A 20,375-nucleotide genomic window follows, 5' to 3' on the forward strand; every position below is an offset into this window, starting at 1 on the left:
TAGGTTTTATATTGGAAATAATGCTGCCACCTAAAATGGCTACAACTAGATGATGTTTATGAAGGAATCACGCGCCTAACTTCCTTGGCTAAATACAGGATTCTTGTTTTACTGGAATTTCTCATCCAAAGATTTTTATATACCCATATTTAATAATGGTGGAACTTGTGTTCTCATCTGGATTTAAAGTTTTTGACTCAACACAAGTTCCTTTTATCAATAGAGGATATGATATCAATAATGAACAGTCTGTGGTGATTTTATCAATCTCAAGATTTACGGTCTAATTTATCAGAAGTTTTTATATATATGGGTAAAATATGAGTGCGGGTGTTTTTAGAAATAACTGTGGGTAGATGACTTAGTTTCATTGATCGCGTCCAAGTAGTTTCCCATTGATCGCTGTTGTTTGATTCATGTACGCAGCACGGTCAAGAATCTGAGTCTTCCACATCTCCTGACGGAGAAGGTCTTAGCAATCAGCATAGCATTAGAGTCGGGATCCTTCCCCGACTCAATTGCCAACAAACTTACATACAACTAGCTAGAGCACCGGAACCAGATAGATGCACGCCACAATTCGAGCCATATTGTCTATCCTCGCGCAAGCAGGAACCAAAGCTTCCACGCCCGACTCGTCCGCCGGCTCTCTAGCCCGCCGTCGTCGCGCGCGCCGGCGGCGGCATCCTCGCAAATATAATGGACGTTAATTGCGCCACTCTGCTCTTCGGCGCGGTGCTAGTACTGGGCATCGCGGTCTTCTGCTGCTGCTTGTGCGCGGAACGACCGGATCAGCCGGCGGAGTCCCCGGAGCAGAGGGTCGCGCGGGCGTTGGCGGCGAGGGCGGAGGCAACGTTGGCCGCGCAGGCGGCGGCGGCGCCGCCCGTGCTGAGGCCGCTGCCGTACTTCCCGTACGCCGCGCATGGCGGCGTGGCGGCGGAGTGCTCGATCTGCCTCGAGCCGCTCCGGCAGTGGCAGCTTTGCAGCGAGGTGCTGACGTGCCGCCACGTGTTCCACAGGGAGTGCCTCGGTGCGTGGGCGAGGAGCAACGGTAGCTGCCCGATGTGCAGGGCGAAGATCATCGTGCCGGGATCATCAGATGGAGTAGCGGTTGCCGTTGCCGATGACGTGGTGTAGTATGCAAATCTATACTGCTGCAAGGCATGTTTGGTTCATGGCTAAGCACGCTGTAGTTTACATGCTGTGCCATGGTTTTTGATGCCGGTACGTGTTTGGTTCTTAGCCACTTTTCATAAAGCTATTCGATTGCCAAAGCATGTCTAAGCTGTGACAAACAAATTATTAGGCATACGGTACCTACGGGAACTTAGCTAAGAGCTATGTCAACGATTTTGTCATGAACCAAATAAACACGCTCTAAGATGTAGGAGTAACTTGTATAGACCATGCAAAGGAAAAAAATTACGTTTCATGAGCCGATTTCCGCTTGTCTATGAATCTCTGTGACCATAAGACACGTCGAAAGCACCTTTTTTTCGAGTGTAAGAACTTGAAATCCTAGAAAAAACATACAAAGTTGAGTGTTATTTTTCTTAATGAAGTATAACTTCTGGTATTTGCGCAAATTAGAAAGTCTGTGCATGGGCGGGTTTACACGGATTTGGACCACTTGTAATCCATCTATCCAGGGGGAGACGCCACGTTGAGCTAGCTTGGTGCCAATGCACCAGGGTAATAAAAAAAATTACCACTAACTTAACTTATGTTCACCATGTATAGCTACAACTTTTTCCAGATTTCTTGAGGAGTGCACCATGGATAGCTACAACATATTGCGGAAAGGATTAGTTCAATTTTAGCCATCTTGCCTTATGAACAAGTGCGCAGATCGGCGGGCAGGCACAAGCGGTTCTCTTGTTCAAGAATTAGATACGTTCAAAGTTCAAGGTCATTTTTGTGCTTCCGGTTGAAATTCCTTTATATTCTTATATCGTGATGGTTAGGGGCGGGCATTACATTAGACCGAACCGATCCGTTCCGTTCCTCAGTTTATTTAGAATTTTGGTTACCCAAAAATCAGAACCGATTGGTCTTTTAGATTTATGAAGACCGAAGAGTTTGGTTTCAGTCTACCTCATGGCTGAATAGACCAGTCAAAATTGAAAATCAAGAAAAAGAAATCCCCATGTCTGTCATTACTGCCTTAGATGAATTAAAGCTAATAAAAATTCAACTGATTTGAAGTCCAATGATAGAGAAAATTAATAGATTTTGTCGATCCTTATGGGCGGGCGTTGCCTTCTTTTCCTTGGCCTCTCGCTCCTTGAGCATGCGCCGCAACCTCGGGAGTTGCAAGGGCCATAAGGCTATTCACAATGGGAGTTTCATGGGGTGTTTCATGGCATTAATTAGCATCAGCAATTTGGATGACATGGCACATCATTTAAGAAGTAAGAGTTTCATGGAGTTTCATGAGGATAAAACTATGTTAACCCATTTCCAAAAACTTGGAAACCGTGTGAAACCTCCATTGAGAGTGTTTTGTTTCATCTTCACACAATTGAGTAAATCCTATTGGTTATTTATTTGCAGCATTTAAATAGTATGTTGGCATATGAAATAGTGAGATGAAACTCTCTATTGAGAGAGGGTGTTTCATCCTTCTACAAAGTTGACGTGGCATTCTTGGAAACATGGATATGAAACCCCCATTGCGATTAGCCTAAGCATGCGTCGCGCGCCGTGGTCCTGCCGGCCTGCTGTTGCGCTGGAACCACCGTCGGCCCTTCACTGGCTCGCTGCAAAGGCGGCACAGAAGGCTCGGGAGGAGGTGTGCTGGCCTGCCGCGTGCACCGGTGTTGCCACCATGCGAGGAGGAAGCATAGCTGCGGTCTGCTGGCCTAGAGCGGGGGATGGGAGGGTGTGCGAGTAGGGGTTGGGGAACGGGGAATGGGGAATGGGGTTGAGGTTGGGTGGTGAGTGGCTTTTATATATCTAGGATTGGGTACTGAACTGGGTTAAATATGTTATGAGGTCAGATTTTAGTTATCTCGAATACTTCGATTAGCCGAGGTCTAAAATCGAATTGATCAAAGTTATTTCGGTTATTGGAAACTCAAAACCGAACCTTTGACCGAATTTCTCGGTTGCAGTTAATTCGGTTTCAGTTTCGGGTATTTTGGTTTGGTCTTCGATCATCGGTTAATTATGCCTTTAGTTCAAATATAAATATATTGATGTAAATTGTATGCATGAAAATGTACATAGAATTTAGCTAACTATTGGTAAAAGTTTAAAAAGTTGGATTTTTCCCCGATCAAGATATGCTTTACATTTCTAAACGGTGTGAGTATTTAACTTGCAATTCTGGAGCGTGAAGTTCACAACTAACATTGCAAGATTTACTCCCACGTTCCTGATGTAAAGAGTTTTAGTTTGTTGTAATTCAAAATTCTCTAATGTTTACTATGTTGAGGACACCAAAAACAACAATAAATATTTCATGGTGGATTCATTTAATATAATTTAATATTGTAGATAGTGGTGTACGTTTAAGTTGTGGAGGAAAATATAGGTAGTATATACATCTTAAATATGTGAACATTCCAAGATACAGAATTACCGGTGCTCAATTGTTTTAACTAATTATTATAACAACTTAGAACCTTTAAAAGATAGATTACCCGTGCTTTGTCTAGGCTAGCCATGGGTCATTTCTGACACAATCAAAATGTTGGTTACCAAATTAATTAGTTTATCAAGTGTAGCTAATCTCTATACACACATCAGGAAGTTCTAAAAACATGCTATTCTTGTCATTCTTGATCATCTCGAGCAATTTCTCATGAATAGTATAAAGACCAAACCGACAATGAATGGACCTTGTGTGCATACTACTTGTTGCAAAATGTTGACTTACTCTCACATTCATTTTTTATATGTACATAAATAAAACAAATGAGTACAAATCATGGGAAAAGATACGCATATATTCTGGATTCGGATTGTTCAAGATCATTTATGTCGTACTTACCAAGAAGTTTGGTTAGATATAGATATATCTGGTGAGATCATCGTCATCACTAAATTTCAACACTAATATAATGATGGAGTCAACTGATAGTATCCAAAGTAGGTACTAGTATCTAGCCATCCTGTGTGCCTAAGAATAACGGCATTAGCGGTATGGCCATGCATGCACGTCGACACGTGTTACCTGTGTCAATATCTACATCTATGGGTGCACGTGCATCTCCCTTAACATCTTATTTGAATAATCAAATAAATTGTGTGTGATATCTTGATATATTTCTTGAACTATAGGAAATATAACTAATGTGCATCGTCATATAAATATATACATGACCTGATATCTTTGATATTGCTATTAAAAATTCATTGTTTTCCCTAATATCTATGTTTATTATGTAATTAATCAAAACTAGCATAAAAAGATTCGCTAGAAACCCTATAAATACCCGGCTTGTGCTTGCCATTCTCCCCATTCCAACAACCATCATTCCTTGTTCATACTACCAAGTATTGTGTTGTATTGAGCCCCATGGATCCTAGTTTCAATGGAGAGTGGAGTGCTTCTGAGATCGAGACAGTGAAATCTCACATTGCGGGGAACAACACCAACACTTATGCAAACAACATGAACAAGAAGCACACTGACATTATGGATGAGCTCCAAGCAATATTTCCATTGAAGGAGAAGCATCAGGTAACCAACTTGTATGTTGAACTCATGATGGAGATGATGCATAGGATGCAGGGTGGCAACCAACATGTAGTAACAAACAACAACATCATGATCGGCAACTTTGGAACGCCGCTAGAGGATCCTTCCATGGGAAACATGGAAGTGTTATGCGATCCTCTTATGGAGGAAATGGAGGCCATAAGGAAGGGGGTAGAGGTGCCGCAAAGGCATCCCATGCCTCAGAAGGAGAAGCAACATGCCGTAAGGTTTTGGACCAAAGAGGAACACAGGTTATTGACTTTCTTTTTATCCTTGAATCCTCTCACATACACATCAGTGCTAGATCCTCTGATTCGTTTTGCACTATTTTGTAAATATGTGGCCTATATTTTTCGTGAATTGTGAATAATTAGTACACATAATAAGTATGTGGTGTGAGATACTAATTATGATAAGGAATATATTAAGCATGTGTTTTTTATATCATTGATTTTGAAAGTACGGACACTGGATCTGAATTCCTATCTCACTAGTTTATCCTAATCCTTGTCTTAGGAAATTCCTCAAAGGTTTGGATGCATATGGTCGCGGCAGCTGGAAGAACATTTCCAGGCACTTCCTTCCCAACAAGACCCCGGTACAGATCTGCAGCCATGCCCAGAAGTATTTCCGAAGGCTACAAAACCCAAATAAAAAGCAACGCTACAGCATCAATGATGTTGGCCTCTACGACACCGAGCTTGGGGTGCAGAACAATGCTTCTGGCTGGGAGGGGCACACCATCACCGGCGGTGCCTACAACCCAAATCACTATGGCTCCGGCGATCAACCAGCTGCGATGAATAATCTGTCCCAGGTTACATCACCACTGATGCACATCACTGGCCAAGCTAGCAGCAGCCAAACTGCCACATTGGCTAATGGTTCTCGACAACAGATGGGAGCTAGTAGCTCTTCTGTGGTTCCATTAATGGAGGGGGCTGGGAGCCACATGGGTTGGACTGATGATCAGCAGGGAGATTTTTTTGCTAATCAGTGGATCATGAACATGCACATGAACTAGATTTTTATGTGGTCTAGTATCGTAAGATGCATTGTGGCCTATATTAGTTCATCCTATACAAGTGGTTTAAGCATTATAATACTTTCCGGTGCTGGGGAATGAATACTTATGTTGCAATGCAACATTGAGTGGTATCGCTATATGTATGTGTTAGTATTTTATTGAGGTATTATCTTTGTGTTCCGAATTTATATAAGGACTATGTCTGGATCAAAGTTACAACTAGAAAATGTATTGGTATTTAATTATATATTTCCATTGCTAACTGTGTTTTTTCATTTTTTCGATGGATGGCTCTGTGTGTATGACATGTTTGATTATTTTATCTCTAGCAAAAAAAGAAAAATATAAAATGAGCACATGCCTATGCCATTAAGGAAAATGATGTTGTATCAGGATCTACCACTAGACAAACATATTTCTATATAAGCTGGATCCGCTTGCATGCATGGATGTGCATGTGAAACTATCCTCCGAAGGCACCTAGCCTTATGGCATTCATAGCACAACTGTTGTATTGCTTCTCAGTTCCATGCCATCTTCTTTTGAAAAATTATCCGCAGCCAAAGTGGTTCCCTGTTCTAGAGGAACCAAAGAAAGGCCTCAATTTTAGGGGAGTTTGAGGCTCCACCATATTTAGCTATTAGTTCAAAAAAATCATAATATGTAGGGCTACATACATTGACTTAATAGATTATTCTCCACTATGGTATTATATAGGAATCAGTTTCAACTAGACTATGCTATTGTATCATCTTATCTTCAACCATAGTGCTTCTAAATGAAACATTAAGAGAGATATAACTTAGAACATCCATTACGATATCATGGATGCTCCCTATGGACTATATTGTATAAAAGAGCATACTATTGATTGAATGAATTATTACCTAACCATTTTTCTCTATAAAATCTCATTTGAGTACCAATTTGGAGTTCCGAGTATTGAAAATTTAGAAATATTTTAACTTTATAAATTATTTCTAACTTTCATTGAACCAGAGCAATATTGAGAATCATCTAGCTTTATTTTCGACTTGAGTAATAGTCTTAGCAATATTTCATCCACTATATGTCATTGATCAGTTTGAATACACAACTATAGAAGCTCAAATTTCCACAATTCATAAGTCTCATTTTCTATGATTTATGAACTATGAAAGGAACTGGATTACATATGACAATTTTTTATTAAAAAAAATATAAATCCATGATGGAAAATAACTATGCCATTATTCATAAAATAATCCTTAACAAAAAACTACACCATCAAGAGATACTTTTTGGCTGAATTTGCGTAGTCCTCCTAAATTATGTAAATCAGCACTAAAATATATAAAAATTTTTGGGGTTCCCGGGGAATCACAAGTAAGCCACAGGAACTGTCAGCCCACTAATCAGCCACCATCACCTGTGTGGCCCACTGTATAATGAAGGCAAAATTAGCCCCTGGACACCGTTCAATCGGTGCTTTTGCTGCAGACCTTAAGAAAAAACGGTTTGGCCAGAACATATCGGAGGAATTCTCCAGCCGGGTGGCGGAAAGCACCCGCCTAATCCCAGTTAAGGATGGGTTTGGAGGAGACTTAGGGGCGCTCGATCGATGCATAAAGATTTAGAGTGGTTCGGGCCGCCGGAGCGTAATACCCTACGTCCACTTTGGTGTTGTATTGATTGTGTAAGCCTGCCTGGAACTTAACCTGGACTTGTGCTTGTGTATCTGAATCCTTATCTTCTAACGAGTGCACTCTCCCTTTTATAGTCCAAGGGGAGTACTTACATTGAGCCGGACCCCGACAGGTGGGCCTGGCCAACAGGAGCCTGTTCTACGAGAGATATGGAGGTCATCTCCTCGAGCTCCTCTCCGTAGTCCTCTTCGACCGAGAAGTTGATGTACGTATCCACAGCCAGGATATGGCCGTGTACAGCCTTATCTTGCACAGTGTCCAGTGTCAGCGTTGCCCAACAGTGAAGTCGTGCTGTCACTGTTGGGATGGAACCTCCTGCCAGGCGGTGAAACAGCGCTGACCCGTTGCGTGCGTACTGTTACAGCGCACGCCTTGGCTCGCCTATTACAGGCCATCATCACGCGCGCAGCGCCGTGACGGGACTGTACACAGTCCGCGCACTGTGCACGGTGATACGACGCGCCGCCTTGGAAACAGGCGGGCTTACCGTGGTGTCAGCCTACCTGCCCCGTGTGTCAGTGGCAGGCCATTCTTTTTGACTTGGGCACGCACGGCCCAGCTACCGCATTAAATGCTGGTAGGTGGGTTGGAGACCCGCGAAGCGCCTCCAGCCGCAGGCACGTGGCAGGGCCAGCCCCGTTCCCACCGCAGGACGGCGCGTGGCGGCACCGGACCCCTTCCCGGGGGGAGGGGGTCCGGGCCCCCGAGGCCGGTCGGAGCGGTCTGGCCTGTGATGGTCCGGCCATCACATGTGGCGGCCCCGGACCTCCCTGGGGAGACCGGGTCCGCGGGGGCTACCCGAGAGCTCTCCAGCTTTCCTGGGGACGTGGGGGCCCCGGTCCCGGAATAGCACGGGGAGGGTCCGGAGACCACGGTCCCCAGCTGTTAGGCCCGGGCCGTACGCCACGTCCCCCAGAAGGCAAGGGGGAGATTACGGATAGCGAGACGCCAAGGGCCTGGTCACCCTAGCAGGAGATACCCCTGTCTGTATGTACCGACAACACTCCTCAACCATGCCAATTTGTTTTTGGACACCACACTCCATATTTTGCTCAATTAAATTGTAAAGGCACCTGGAATGAAAATTTTACCCCCGGTGCCTCTTCAGTTTGTCTCGCACGCACACATCCGTTCCTCTCCCAACTGCATCGTTTCTTCTTGCTACCTACCTGCTCCTCGCGGCATACAGGCGGCGGCAGCACACAGCAGCATCCTAGCGAAGAGCCGCCCTCGCCGCCGGTGCGCAGCCCCTCCGGAGGCTCTCCTCAGATGCACCTCCCCCCATCCACCCCACTTGCGGCGCAGGGTCGTGCTCGCCTCGTTGCAATACTCGGCGCCGCCGGCACCGGTGAGCCATCGAGGCCTTCGAGAAGCACCTGACCAGGGAGGAAAGGGAAAGCGGCAAGGGGGGAGGCAAGGCCTGTGCGACTGCGAGGATTTCTGCAGCGGCGGTGAGGATTTCCGGTTCCTGTCAACGATAAGGGAAAACCAAAAATGTTGAAGATTGTAGTGATATGTTCTTATAGTGTTGCTGTTCAAACCATGATTAATGTGTGGCCATGTAATGTGTGAATCTGGTACTGTACTAGATAGCCTAATGTGGCTGGAGCGTAATATTTTGTTGGACCTGCTATTTCCATTTGAACCTGCTATATTGTTCTAAGATGAAATGCTCTACATGCTCCCCTGTATGCTGTTGAAATGCTTATTTGAAGGGGCAAGGGTATTCTTATCTAGAAATGATGTTTTCTTACCTGCTTGAGTAGGATATATTATTATAACACCTATAATGTCTAGCAGCAAATTGACATGTTTAAGCAGTGTATTTTGGTTTTGGTAAATCCCTTCTTTGTTAATGACCTGTGGCAAAAGCCTTGAGTGAGGTCCCACGGCCAATTTTGCCTATAATGAACTACACCATTGTACCTAAATCTCGTGACAAGTCACCACACCTAGCTGAGACTGGTTTCTATGCGCACATGGGCATCTGCCCTCCGGATTCTTCCGTTCCATTAAGCTTCAACGGTGGTGATTCAGTGGGGAGATAACGCCGTCAACGTCAACTGCTACCCCAATAACTGTTGGGCCCCACGTCCGTCTTTTTTACAGTTTTACCCCTCTCTCCTTTTTCTGTCTCGCTCACGAGAGCACTCATCTGCTGCCGTCGCATTCACCCCTCTCTCCTTTTTTTTCTCTCCCTCACGAGTCACGAGCGCATCCTCGGCGGCGGCGGCGGCGTCGTCGCCGAGGCTATCGTCGGAGGTGTCCTCGGCGTCGTCCCGGCCGCCGCCGGCGCCGCCTCCGTTGAGCATGAGCCGCTCGCCCCGGCGGTGCTCGGAGCGCTGCGAGACCCTGGGGCCCCCGGCGCTGTCCCCGCTGCCGCCGCCGTTGCTCCTGAGGCGCCTCCGCGGCGGTGCCCCGCTCGCGACGGACATGCCGCCTCTCCTGCTGCCCCGGATCCTGTCCATCTCAGATGTGAGACATGCGGCGCCGATTCCCAGCAAATCACCGCCACCTCGCCGGATTCCGACGAGCACCGCCGCCGCGCCACAGATCCGGAGAGCAGCGCCTTGGGAATCCTCGTGAATCTAGCACCGCCGCCGAGGACTCGGCGGAGGAGAGAGCGTGGCCACAGGAGCGGCCGCAGCGGAGGCGGGTGCTGGTAGCATCGCCCGTGGAGCCGGCTGCCGCGGATTCAAGGACGAACTCCGCAGCTGGCACGCAGACGCACAGCACAGGAAGTACTCCGTCTGTGACAATCGGTGGCCGCGCGTGCGATTCCATTCTTCGAGACTAAATCTCTTTTCTTTTTTTGAATGAACATATCTCCTGTTCTCTCCTGCAATTTCTTTGCTGATGCATGTTTTGGCATCAAAAGCGTTGTGAACAGACATAAAATTTTCATCTTTTTGTTATTGTTTCTTGTCAGATTCAGAACTCCAAAATCCATTGTTATCCTTTTGCTATTGTTTCTTGTCAGATTCAAAAATCCAAAATCTAGATATGGAACTCCAAGTTTCAACTGATGTTTCTTATTTCAGATAGTTTGTGTTCATTCTTGTCTCTTGTTCCTTCTTGATTCTTGTTTAGAATGATCCAATCCTAAATTGTATTTGAAACTTTTGACAAGAAAAGTCAGCTCAGGAAAAAAAAGATGGTAATTGGATTTGTACAGAAAGTATTTCTTGAATAAAATGCTAGAAATTTATCTAGCTATGATTTACAGTAGATATCAATTGCGATCCAAGCCTCTGTGTGTATGGAGTAGGGGGAGCAAGACAAGAATGGCGTAAGAAGACAAAAAAAGTATGAGTGCACTGAAACTAACGTGAGGGTAACGCCGTTGAATGGGGCACCTGCCCATGTGCGCCCAAGCTGTTTTCCGTTACATAGCATGCTACGGTCCTGCTCGTAAGAGGAACGGCGCCTACCCTCTGAGCTATCATCTGTTATATGATGAATGGTATAGAATTATTGTATTTAACATGTTCTCAGCAAAATTAACTTGGTATGAGGACACAAATTGTTATTTATGATCAACTACTTAATAGAATATCTTCCTCTAAAAAAAGAATATCTGAACTAATTGAAAATAATTGCAAAGTCCCCTTCGCTGATCAATGATCTGCATTGTGTTAGAGATCCGTGGACCCGAGAGTCTGGTTTCCAATCGAAGATAAACACGCACGTGAAGTTTAACGAAGATTTTCTGTTGAATACTCTGGCAGCCTGGCTGCTTGTTTGAATGTAGCCTTTGTTACATCTCCCCTCGAATTTCGTACATCTATCTCCCAAAGTTGGTCATGCGGTGCACACGCGGTTTAAGGGGATTTAGTTTTAGTTCGTGTCACATCGGATGTTTGATACCAATTAGAAGGACTAAATACGATTAAATTATAAAACTAATTGTATAAATGTAGATTAATTCACGATACGAATCTATTAAGCCTAATTAATCCATCATTAGCATATATTTACTATAGCACAATATTATTAATTTATAAACTAATTAGGCTTAATAGATTCGTCTCGCGAATTAGCCTCCATTTATGCAATTGGTTTTATAATTAACCTATATTTAATATTTCTAATAGGTGTCCAAACATTCAATGTGATAGGATTTATTTTTTAGTGCCTAACCAAACAGGGTCTAAGTTTCCTAAGTTTCCGGCATCCCAAACTTTGCCTCCCTATTTGTTTGTACACACAAGCAGATTGATCATCAGATAGCCGGTGGTTATTTATCTCGGAAAAACATCGCTCGCTGTCGATCGATCGCAGCAAGGAAGCGACTCCCCCGCCCACCCGCCGCCAGCTCCACCGCCGCATGCCTATACCTGAGCGAGTATCGTCGTCGACGGGATGTTGCCGGGAGGCGGGAGCTATCGTACTCTGGCAGCTCTACGTCCTGTTCGGCGCCGTGCTGTTCGTGCTGATTCCCCGCACCATATGAGACCAGCCGCCGGCGACAGAACACGGCAGCAGAGGCTCGCCGTTGTTGGACCACCGCTACGGACGTCGACGGCTGCTCCGGCACTGGCCGCACCAATCCCGCCGGTGGCGCTACCGTACTTCCCGTACGCGGCGCGGTCGCGGCAGAGGCCGGACAAGTAAGGGCCATCCGAGACGGTGGTGTACGCCGTCTGCCTGGACCCGCTCTGGTCACACCAGCCGTGCAGCGAGGTGCCGGCGTGCGTTTCACCGGGACTGGGGTCGGCGCGTGGGCGAAGAGCAGCAACATCTGCCCGCTGTGCAGGGTCAAGATCGCTCTCGAAGCGCCGGCCGGCGACGGGGCGGGACCATGAGCGGCGCAGCACGCGTGGTCAGGAGGCGGTGTTTTGGCGCGTTAGTTCGATTGAAGAAACAGGGGGTGAACGCCGCCGCCGCCAGGACCTCCGGCGCCACACGGGGCTCGCGGAGGCCCCAGCGGCGCCGCGCCCTCGCCGGAGGCAGCAACATTGCTGACCGCCGTTATTTGCAAAATACCCCTGGTGGCGATCCAAATATTTATAAATAGCTCCTCGTAGTGCATAAATAACCCTCTATTTTGGATCACGATTATATAGATGGCCATTCAAGCTGCCCAGCACGGATCCGGGTTGGCCTGAGCACGAACTGACCGGGCCAGATCCAGCACGACCATGCTAACAGGACGTGTCGGGCCGCTCGTCATGTCGCGTCCTCAGCCCAGGCACGAGCCCATGGACCTATTTTGTGCCGGGTCAGCCCGTGAAGTATGGGCACGGTACGTGTGCCATGCCCACGTGGGAGGGAGGCGGTGGCTCGGTGGAGTAGAGGAGACGGGGAGCAGCGCCGACGGTGGAGGCGAGGAGGGGGAAGCGGTGCCGGCAGGTTGAGGAGAGGGGTAGGAGAGTGACGCCGGTGACGGAGTAGAGGAGAGGGGGAGTGGCGCCGGGGTGGAGTAGAGGAGACGGGGAGCGGCGCCGGCGACAAAGGGTGAGGAGGGGGAGCAGCGCCAGCGACACAGGGGAGGAGGGGGGAGCAGCGCCGGTGACAGAAGAGAGGAGAGGGGGAGCAGCGCCGGCGGTGGAGTAGAGGAGACGGGAAACGGTGCTGGCGATGGAGGGGAGGAGCTCCAAGCATGAGAAGAGTGGTGTTAGCGCGCAAGAGAGAAGCGGGCGTTGGAGACAGAGAGGGTGAGAGTGACGGGTATGTGGCGGCGGGGTCACGAGGAGTGAGGAGTTTGACTGCTAGGATTGCTTTATTTATATAAGGGTGGGTAATAATTCTTAACGAGTCGTGCCAGCCTCCTGCCGCCCGGCGTGCTGGGTGGCGGCCCATGCTCGGCACGAGCTAGCAGGCCGGGCCAGCACGGGCACGGAGACCACCGTGCTGGGCCGTGCTCATATCGGGTCAAAATTATGTGGTTCCTGACGGGACACGGACCATCTGCACATCTATACGTGATTAACAGTCACGATCAGAATATTTAAATATAGACCTCCATATTTTTCAAAGAGCACCCTGGTTCCGATAGGCTCGTCCCGTCCGTTCCGTGACGGCAGCCGCCGCCGCCGCCGCCGTCCTCGCTGCCGGAATCCGCAGAGGCGCATCCCCGTCCATCCCACCGTTCATCCCTCCACCCGGCTGCCTACCGCGACAAGCACAGGACTGCAAGGGACACGAGGCTCGCAGTTCGTCGCCCTCCGAGCAGAGCGGAGCGAGCAGCCGCGAGCTTGACTTCACGCCGAGAACCCAGCCATGGCGGGCGGCTCGTCCCGTAGCTTGTTTGAAACGAGATTTGACCTGCTATTGTTTTCTTGATGTAATTGCATCCAGAGTACCAGGCATGCAACTCTGGTTGGTGCTGTACCAGCTTATTGCTGACGGACTTAAGTAAAATTATAACATAAAGATCTGATAGAACTGAAGAAGCCATCATCAGGAAGACATGCTTTTGCATCATCTTGGTATGCTTGAGCACTGAATCTCTGAGGAAACTGTGGTTAACTCGTCTGCATCTGGTTCTGAATTCCTTCCTCTGCATCTTCCTGTGCTTTGTGGTACTGTAAAAGGGAGGGTCCTCTGAACTCTGAGGCTAGTCGCACCGCTGTCCGCTACACGCGCCTGAGCTGCAAGGGTACCGATTAAACTCCCGCACCGCGTACCTGTATATGGTACTGGATCCTTCCGCTCGCTACAGTGAATCGGCAAACACAGCGCTGCCGGAGACGAACGCTATCCTCTCGCGCCGGCCTTGTGAAGTGTCCACGCAGCAGCCTCCTCTCCAGCCCTGTGAAGTGGCCACATTCTTCCCCAACAGCATCCTGGAGAACCCGGCGGTCTCCCTCAAATCCGAGGGTATTGGGGAGGGAGGGGGGGAGGAGGAGGCAGTGCTCGCCGGAGAGTGCAGGGGCGGGTCAGCAAAGGAGGCCAGGAAGCGTCGTCGGAGGCGAAAGGAGTTGAGAGATTTGAGGCGAGCGCGGACGGACTCGGAGGAGAGCTCTACAGGGCGGTCGCCCATTCGCCGTCCACGGAGAAGGTAATCTCTTCCCTATAGAGGCTGTGCAACCTCTAGATCCGGAGGCGCTCGCCCGCCGTGGCCGCTGCAACCCGCCGCAGTAGCACCGCCGGCCCCGCTGCGTCGACCCGTTGTCCCCGCTGCGAGCCACCGAGATGGCCCCGCCGGCCCCGCTGCGAGCCGCCACGGTTGCCCCGTAGGCCCCTGCCACGGTCGCCCCCCGGCCCGGCGGCGTGAGCGCGAGCTGACCTGGGCACGCAAGCCCAGGCGCAGCCCCCTCGCACCGCCTCCCAGCCCTCCCTCGCCTTTCCCGCAGTAGTGCCGCGCGCCCCTGCTTCCGTCGCGCAACACGCCGCCATAGAACTTCGCCGGAGCCGCAGGGACCTCGCTGCCATCGTTTTCTCCGCAGATTCGTCATGTGGGAGGCCCGCCGGAATAAACCGACGCCACCACTTGCTTCCCCTCACCGAGCCGCACCTTCCCCTCCTCGCCTTGTCATCAAACGGTCGCCGGAGCACCCCCGCTACGGAGCAGACCGCCGCCGCCGCTACCGGTCTCGATTCCGGCCATCCCGAGGACCCGCACCGGTGGTGAGGCCCTTAAACGGAACCCCCTCGATCTCCTCCATGTGTTACCCCTCTCATTGTTGGTCCCTGTTCACCAAAACACCGGCGAGCAGGCAGGCCACAACCACCGATGGCCATGGCAGGAGGTCTTGCCCTTTTTGCGATGCGCGCAGTATCGGCGGCAAGCAGGCAGGCATGGTGCTGCATCAGCTCTGTTTCCCTCTCTATTTTTCTTTGAACTGCCTGGCTCTTATGCAATTTCTCTCCCAATTTCCAATTCATACTTGATCTGAACTTGTAAACAAACTGGGAAATGAATTAACAAGCTTGACTCCATAGATTTGCACTTTTGCAATTTCAGCATCACAACTCACGAATCAGGTCTCCAAAGATTTGCCATGCAGGCAGCTCTCTTCCCTGAACTCGACAATTGAATGGCCATTGCCATTCAGTTCGTCCGTTAAGTTTTGAACTGAGCCACCCTCAACTTAGAGATTCAATTTAAACTCCATTTTTTGTTCTAGTTGCTCCTAGATCAATTTTGCATATCCTATGTTTAACAAGCCATTGGTATTTGATTAGCAAATGGCTGAGCATATGAGCTTCAATTAATTGTGTTGTTAGGGTCTTGTTTAGATCACTTCAAAGTTCCAACTTTTTACACTCTCTCTCCATCACATCAATTTTAGGACACATGCATGGAGCAGTAAATGTATGTAAAAAAATAACTAATTGCACAGTTTAATTGTACATCACGAGACGAATCTTTTAAGCCTAGTTAGTCCATAATTAGATAAAATTTGTCAAATACAAACGAAAGTGCTACAGTACCAAAAAGTGCCAAAAGTTATAAAAACTTGCAATCTAAACGGGGCCTAGGTTTCAGTGCTCAGGTGGTGGTCTTCCCTAATGCAACTTTTGGTGTGATTACAGGATGAATCCTAATAATTGTGATGAAGCTGGTAACAACATTACCGGTTTTGGTCAGGGTCTTCCAATGCAAGGCTTCTATGGAGGGTGGAACCCAGGGTTGCAACCATCCGCTCAGTAGTACCCATTTTTGCAGGGAGGGTGGACCGCAGCTCTGAACCATGGGTTCATGCCACTCCAACCTCCAACATCATCTCCTGCACCCCCTGCTCAAAATGAGCCTGTCGCTACTACGGTCGAGAGTGTTGAAGCAGCGGTATTGAAAGAGAGTCACAGTGATGAGGAAGGAGCATTGGTTGCAGCTGGTCGACGACGCAAGGGCATACCTGGTCGCAGCAAGTTATCCAACTTCTCCCCAAAAGAAGATGTGTTCCTTGTGAAGTCATGGTTGGAAATTAGCTGTGACCCAATTATAAACACAGGGCAGAAGAAGTGGGGGTTCTGGGCTAGGATTACAGGCCAGTACAATAGCAAGAGGGGTTCCTTCCATGAGAGGAGTGGAAGATCGCTGCAGAGTCGTTGGGATACTATCAAGGCTGAATCGAGTAAATTTGCAGGGTACATGGCAAATGTTCTTCGAGACAATCCGAGCGGGATGAGTGATGCAGATAAAGTGAGCTATCTAACCATCCATTTATTAACTACAATTTTTGGCATTTGGCACAATAATTCTAACATTGTGTACCCTTTTTGCAGACCGCTTCAGCTCTAGCTAACTTTGCAGACATTGAACAATACCCATATATTTACATGCATTGCTGGGATTTACTCAAGGATGAGCCTAAGTGGATGGAGCTCAACATCAGAGGGGCACGACCTGGAGACGACGATGCAATAGCTGAACACATTCCACCAGGCGCCATAGACATCGATCATGACCTGGAGACACCGTCTTCTCAGTGCTCAGGCAGCAAGAGGCCTATGGGGAGGGATGGAGCTAAAAGAGCAGCTAAGAAATCAGCCTCTTCCTCTCCATCAGAATCATCTAAGTATGCTTCAAAGTTGCAGGACCTGTCCATACAGAAGATTTCAATATGGGAAGAAGAAAATGTGAAGAAAGGCTCTCGCTATGAACAAAGGGTTGCCATCGAGTCACAGAGGTACGAAGAGATGCGCCACATGGAGTCACAGAGGTACGAAGAGGTTTGCCAACACAATAAGCACATGGTATCAATTGAGGAAGAGAAGCTGCAGATCATGCGTAAGAAAGCTGACAGGGAACAAACACACGAGGAAGAACGCATCCTCGGGATTGATCTGGACAAGTGTAATCCGCGCCTCCGCAAGTACTATGAAAAGAAACAGCAAGAGATACTGCGCAACATTGGTGCCAACGAATACGACAATTGAACTCATGTATTAGTACTGTTGTGGCTGTGTTGTAACATTTTATATTCTGCAGCTACCTGATGCTGCGTAAACTGGGTAGCTGCTGAAGTAGTCGCGTTCGTTTGTGTTTGCCCGTGCTTGTACGTTGTGGACACAATTCATGGTGAGCTCGCTGAATGAAGCAAAGCTAGAAAAATATCATGTGGTTTGTCCCCTTTTCGGCATCGTTTTACCAGCTGAATCTAATTCTGTTCGATCGATGATAAACGCTTCAGAAATCGCCTCCAAACATTTGGCAAGAATAGCCGAAGTAGGCTGACAGCATTGCCCCTTACGTACACATGGTTTGAATTATGATAAACTCTTGCAGTTTTTGAGAGACACACAGCACGTACAGAAGGTCAGAGATTGCAGTTTAGAGCTTGCATATGCATTATAGTAGATACCACGGAAGGTTGTTACCTTGTAGTAACTGACAAAAAGGCTACGCTTTTTCCTGATAATTATTCATATATCAAGTTTAGTATCTATGCTACACCTCTGTTAACATCGATCACCAGGAGAAAACCCAAAAAAGAATCAAGTTGCTTCGTAGCTTTCAGAAAAGCACGACAGTGGAAATATCAAGTATGCAACAGCTGTTCCAGTTGTTTTGCATGCATATTAGATGCAATCAGCTTCAGCAAGAACAACAGGTACAAGATTGCCTATCTCAATCGGTGGCTTCAGTGACATTTCATGTATTCTCTGGCCTAAAGAACACAAGAGTGGCGAAATTAGTGTATTTTAGGTCTATGACAAGACAAGAGCAATGCAATTTGTTAGATTACATCCTTTCTCACTGAAATCTTGGAAACAACAACAGCATATGCGCACCATGCTAATAACATATATCAATTAAGAACAAACTAATTAACAGATAATGAAATGCAGGATATTGTCAACCTACATATATTATGTAGATACTGAACCCAAATAGCAGTGCAAAAGTGACTAGTTTCCTTAATGAATACTGCCATAAACATCCAACATAACAAGATTACGGTACTTATGACTCCATACATAATATGACTCTAAAAGAAGCATATGCAGGCAGAGCAGCCATTGATATCTTCGTACTCAGATTAGGATGAACCATGCCTCATCCAATGGTGTTCGATGAGATCCATCTGTAACTGACTATGGATGGCAGGATTCTTCAACTTATGATGTTTCTTGATATAATCTGATCTCTCTTGGGTTATGGTCCGGTATGGAGCAGCAGTAACTCCAATATTCTCATAGTCCGTGTTCTCTGCAAGTTTCCCTTCATCCTCGATAATCATATTATGCATAATTATGCATGCTGTCAAAATGTTCCTAATCTCATCACGATGGAAACCATATGCAGGGCCTCGAACAATAGCCCACCTAGATTGAAGGACACCGAAAGCGCGCTCAATATCTTTACGAGCACTTTCCTGCTCCTTAGCAAAGCGTGCTGCCTTCGTATCCATAGGATTGGAAATGGTCTTCACAAAAGCTGACCAATTGGGGTAAATTCCATCAGCTAGATAATAACCCATGTCATATGTGTGACCATTAACGGTGAATGATACCGGAGCTGCTTCGCCTTTCAAAAATGGGGAGAAGACGGGTGACTTTTGAAGGACATTAATATCATTGCAGCTGCCCGGCATGCCGAAATAGGCATGCCATATCCAAAGGTCATGCGAAGCTACCGCCTCAAGTATCATGGATGGATGCTTCCCACGCCCTGTGAACATGCCTTTATATCTCACGGGGCAATTGCGCCACTCCCAGTGCATACAATCAATGCTTCCCAACAATCCTGGAAATCCACGTTGTTCTCCGATTCTGAGAAGCCTTTCTACATCTGCTGCATTCGGAGCACGTAGGTAGTACTCCCCGAATACAGAAATGATAGCCCGACAAAAATGGTGGAGAGCCTTACGAGCAGTTGACTCGGCAATACGGACATACTCATCTATAGCATCAGCAGGTAGACCATAAGCAAGAATGCGAATAGCAGCAACTGACTTTTGCAAACTAGTGAGCCCAAGATGCCCAACGGCGTCCTCCTTTTGCTTGAAGTAGGAGTCTGCACCTTCAATCGCTTCAACAATGCGCTCAAACACATGGACGCGCATTCGAAACCTGCACACAAAGATAAGGTCTGTCAATGTGATGCCAAGTAACACATGAAGCAATCCATGACTACCAGACTATAGAAACACACCGTCGACGGAACTGGAGCGCCGAGTAAACAGGATTGGGACCAAAGTAGTCAGCACGGATCCTAGCATCCCCGGCCGCATGATCCCTCTGTCGTATTTGCTTTGGTGGACCATTCGAACGACGAATACGACGAGAGGATTCAGCATTCTCGAGCTCAAACAACTGCACTACCTCCAAGTCATCATCATCAACAAGCAAAAGAAAATCATCTTCGTCCTCCTCTTCCTCTTCCTCTAGTACCCACGTTCTACACATGCTAGAACCAAACCAGACTGCCATGGCCGTGGAGGGAACATGCGACGAACCCTAGCAGTCGGCCATGCAGAGATCGAATCCAGCTATTTGGACTGCGAGATCGGGCAAATAAGAGCTCAGATGGCTGCTCCTAGGCCATGGCCAATCGTACCTAGAAGGAATCGATGAGGAGCTCACCGGACAGCAGCGGCGCGGGGGGAGCAGGACCAGGGGTCGGCGCGCGGGGGAAGCAGGAGCAGGGGGCGGCGCGGAGCAGGGGGGAGCAGGGGCGCGGCGTGGGGAGGAGCAGGGGGTGTTGCGCGGGGGGACCTCGCTGCCGGCGCGGGAGGAGCAGGGGCCGTTGCGCGGGAGGAGCAGGGGCCGGCGCGACCGGAGCAGGGGGCGTTGCGCGGGAGGAGCAGGGGGCGTTGTGCGGGGGGAGCAGGACCAGGGGTCGGTGCGCGGGGGGAGCACGACCAGGGGGCGGCGCGGGAGGAGCAGGGGGGCGCGCGCAGGGGGGGGGGAGCACGAGCAGCGGGCGGCGGCGCGCGGGGGGAGCAGAGGTGGCGGTGCGGGGGGAGCAGGGCAGGGGCGCCACTGCCGGACAGGAAGGAGACGGCCGCGCAGTCGCCGCTCGGTGGAGGGAGCAGCGCCTGCTCGTTACTTCCGTTGAGATGCA

At 48.4% G+C, this 20,375-nt stretch overlaps 3 protein-coding genes across 3 annotated transcripts; 2 read left to right on the forward strand and 1 right to left on the reverse strand.

Moving 5' to 3' along the window:
* Window positions 1–4,522: 4,522 nt before the first annotated feature.
* Window positions 4,523–5,729, forward strand: LOC112890572 (myb-like protein H). Its single transcript, XM_025957439.1, has 2 exons — window positions 4,523–4,956; window positions 5,222–5,729. The coding sequence occupies exons 1-2, from the start codon at window positions 4,523–4,525 to the stop codon at window positions 5,727–5,729; spliced, it is 942 nt and encodes a 313-aa protein (XP_025813224.1).
* A 10,335-nt stretch (window positions 5,730–16,064) lies between these two features.
* Window positions 16,065–17,245, forward strand: LOC112890573 (glutathione S-transferase T2-like). Its single transcript, XM_025957441.1, has 2 exons — window positions 16,065–16,508; window positions 16,592–17,245. The coding sequence occupies exons 1-2, from the start codon at window positions 16,065–16,067 to the stop codon at window positions 17,243–17,245; spliced, it is 1,098 nt and encodes a 365-aa protein (XP_025813226.1).
* Window positions 17,246–18,093: 848 nt separating this feature from the next.
* LOC112888636 (protein ALP1-like) lies at window positions 18,094–19,957 on the reverse strand. The gene is made up of 3 exons (XM_025954904.1): window positions 19,895–19,957; window positions 19,464–19,809; window positions 18,094–19,381 (listed from the first exon to the last, which is right to left on the reverse strand). Exons 2-3 carry the CDS (start codon window positions 19,739–19,741, stop codon window positions 18,349–18,351), a joined length of 1,311 nt encoding a protein of 436 aa, XP_025810689.1. The 5' UTR covers window positions 19,742–19,809; window positions 19,895–19,957; the 3' UTR covers window positions 18,094–18,348.
* Window positions 19,958–20,375: the final 418 nt, after the last annotated feature.

This window comes from Panicum hallii, chromosome 4 (assembly GCF_002211085.1).
Source record: "Panicum hallii strain FIL2 chromosome 4, PHallii_v3.1, whole genome shotgun sequence".
NCBI lineage: Eukaryota > Viridiplantae > Streptophyta > Magnoliopsida > Poales > Poaceae > Panicum > Panicum hallii.

Excerpts from the sequence above, each read along its gene's own strand:
- LOC112888636 (XM_025954904.1), bottom strand. The coding sequence starts at position 19,741 with ATGGCAGTCTGGTTTGGTTCTAGCATGTGTAGAACGTGGGTACTAGAG. Across the intron at positions 19,382-19,463 it reads GCGCTCCAGTTCCGTCGACG|GTTTCGAATGCGCGTCCATG; the intron begins GTGTGTTTCTAT and ends CTTTGTGTGCAG.
- LOC112890573 (XM_025957441.1), top strand. The coding sequence starts at position 16,065 with ATGCCACTCCAACCTCCAACATCATCTCCTGCACCCCCTGCTCAAAAT. Across the intron at positions 16,509-16,591 it reads GGATGAGTGATGCAGATAAA|ACCGCTTCAGCTCTAGCTAA; the intron begins GTGAGCTATCTA and ends CCCTTTTTGCAG.
- LOC112890572 (XM_025957439.1), top strand. The coding sequence starts at position 4,523 with ATGGATCCTAGTTTCAATGGAGAGTGGAGTGCTTCTGAGATCGAGACA. Across the intron at positions 4,957-5,221 it reads TGGACCAAAGAGGAACACAG|GAAATTCCTCAAAGGTTTGG; the intron begins GTTATTGACTTT and ends TCCTTGTCTTAG.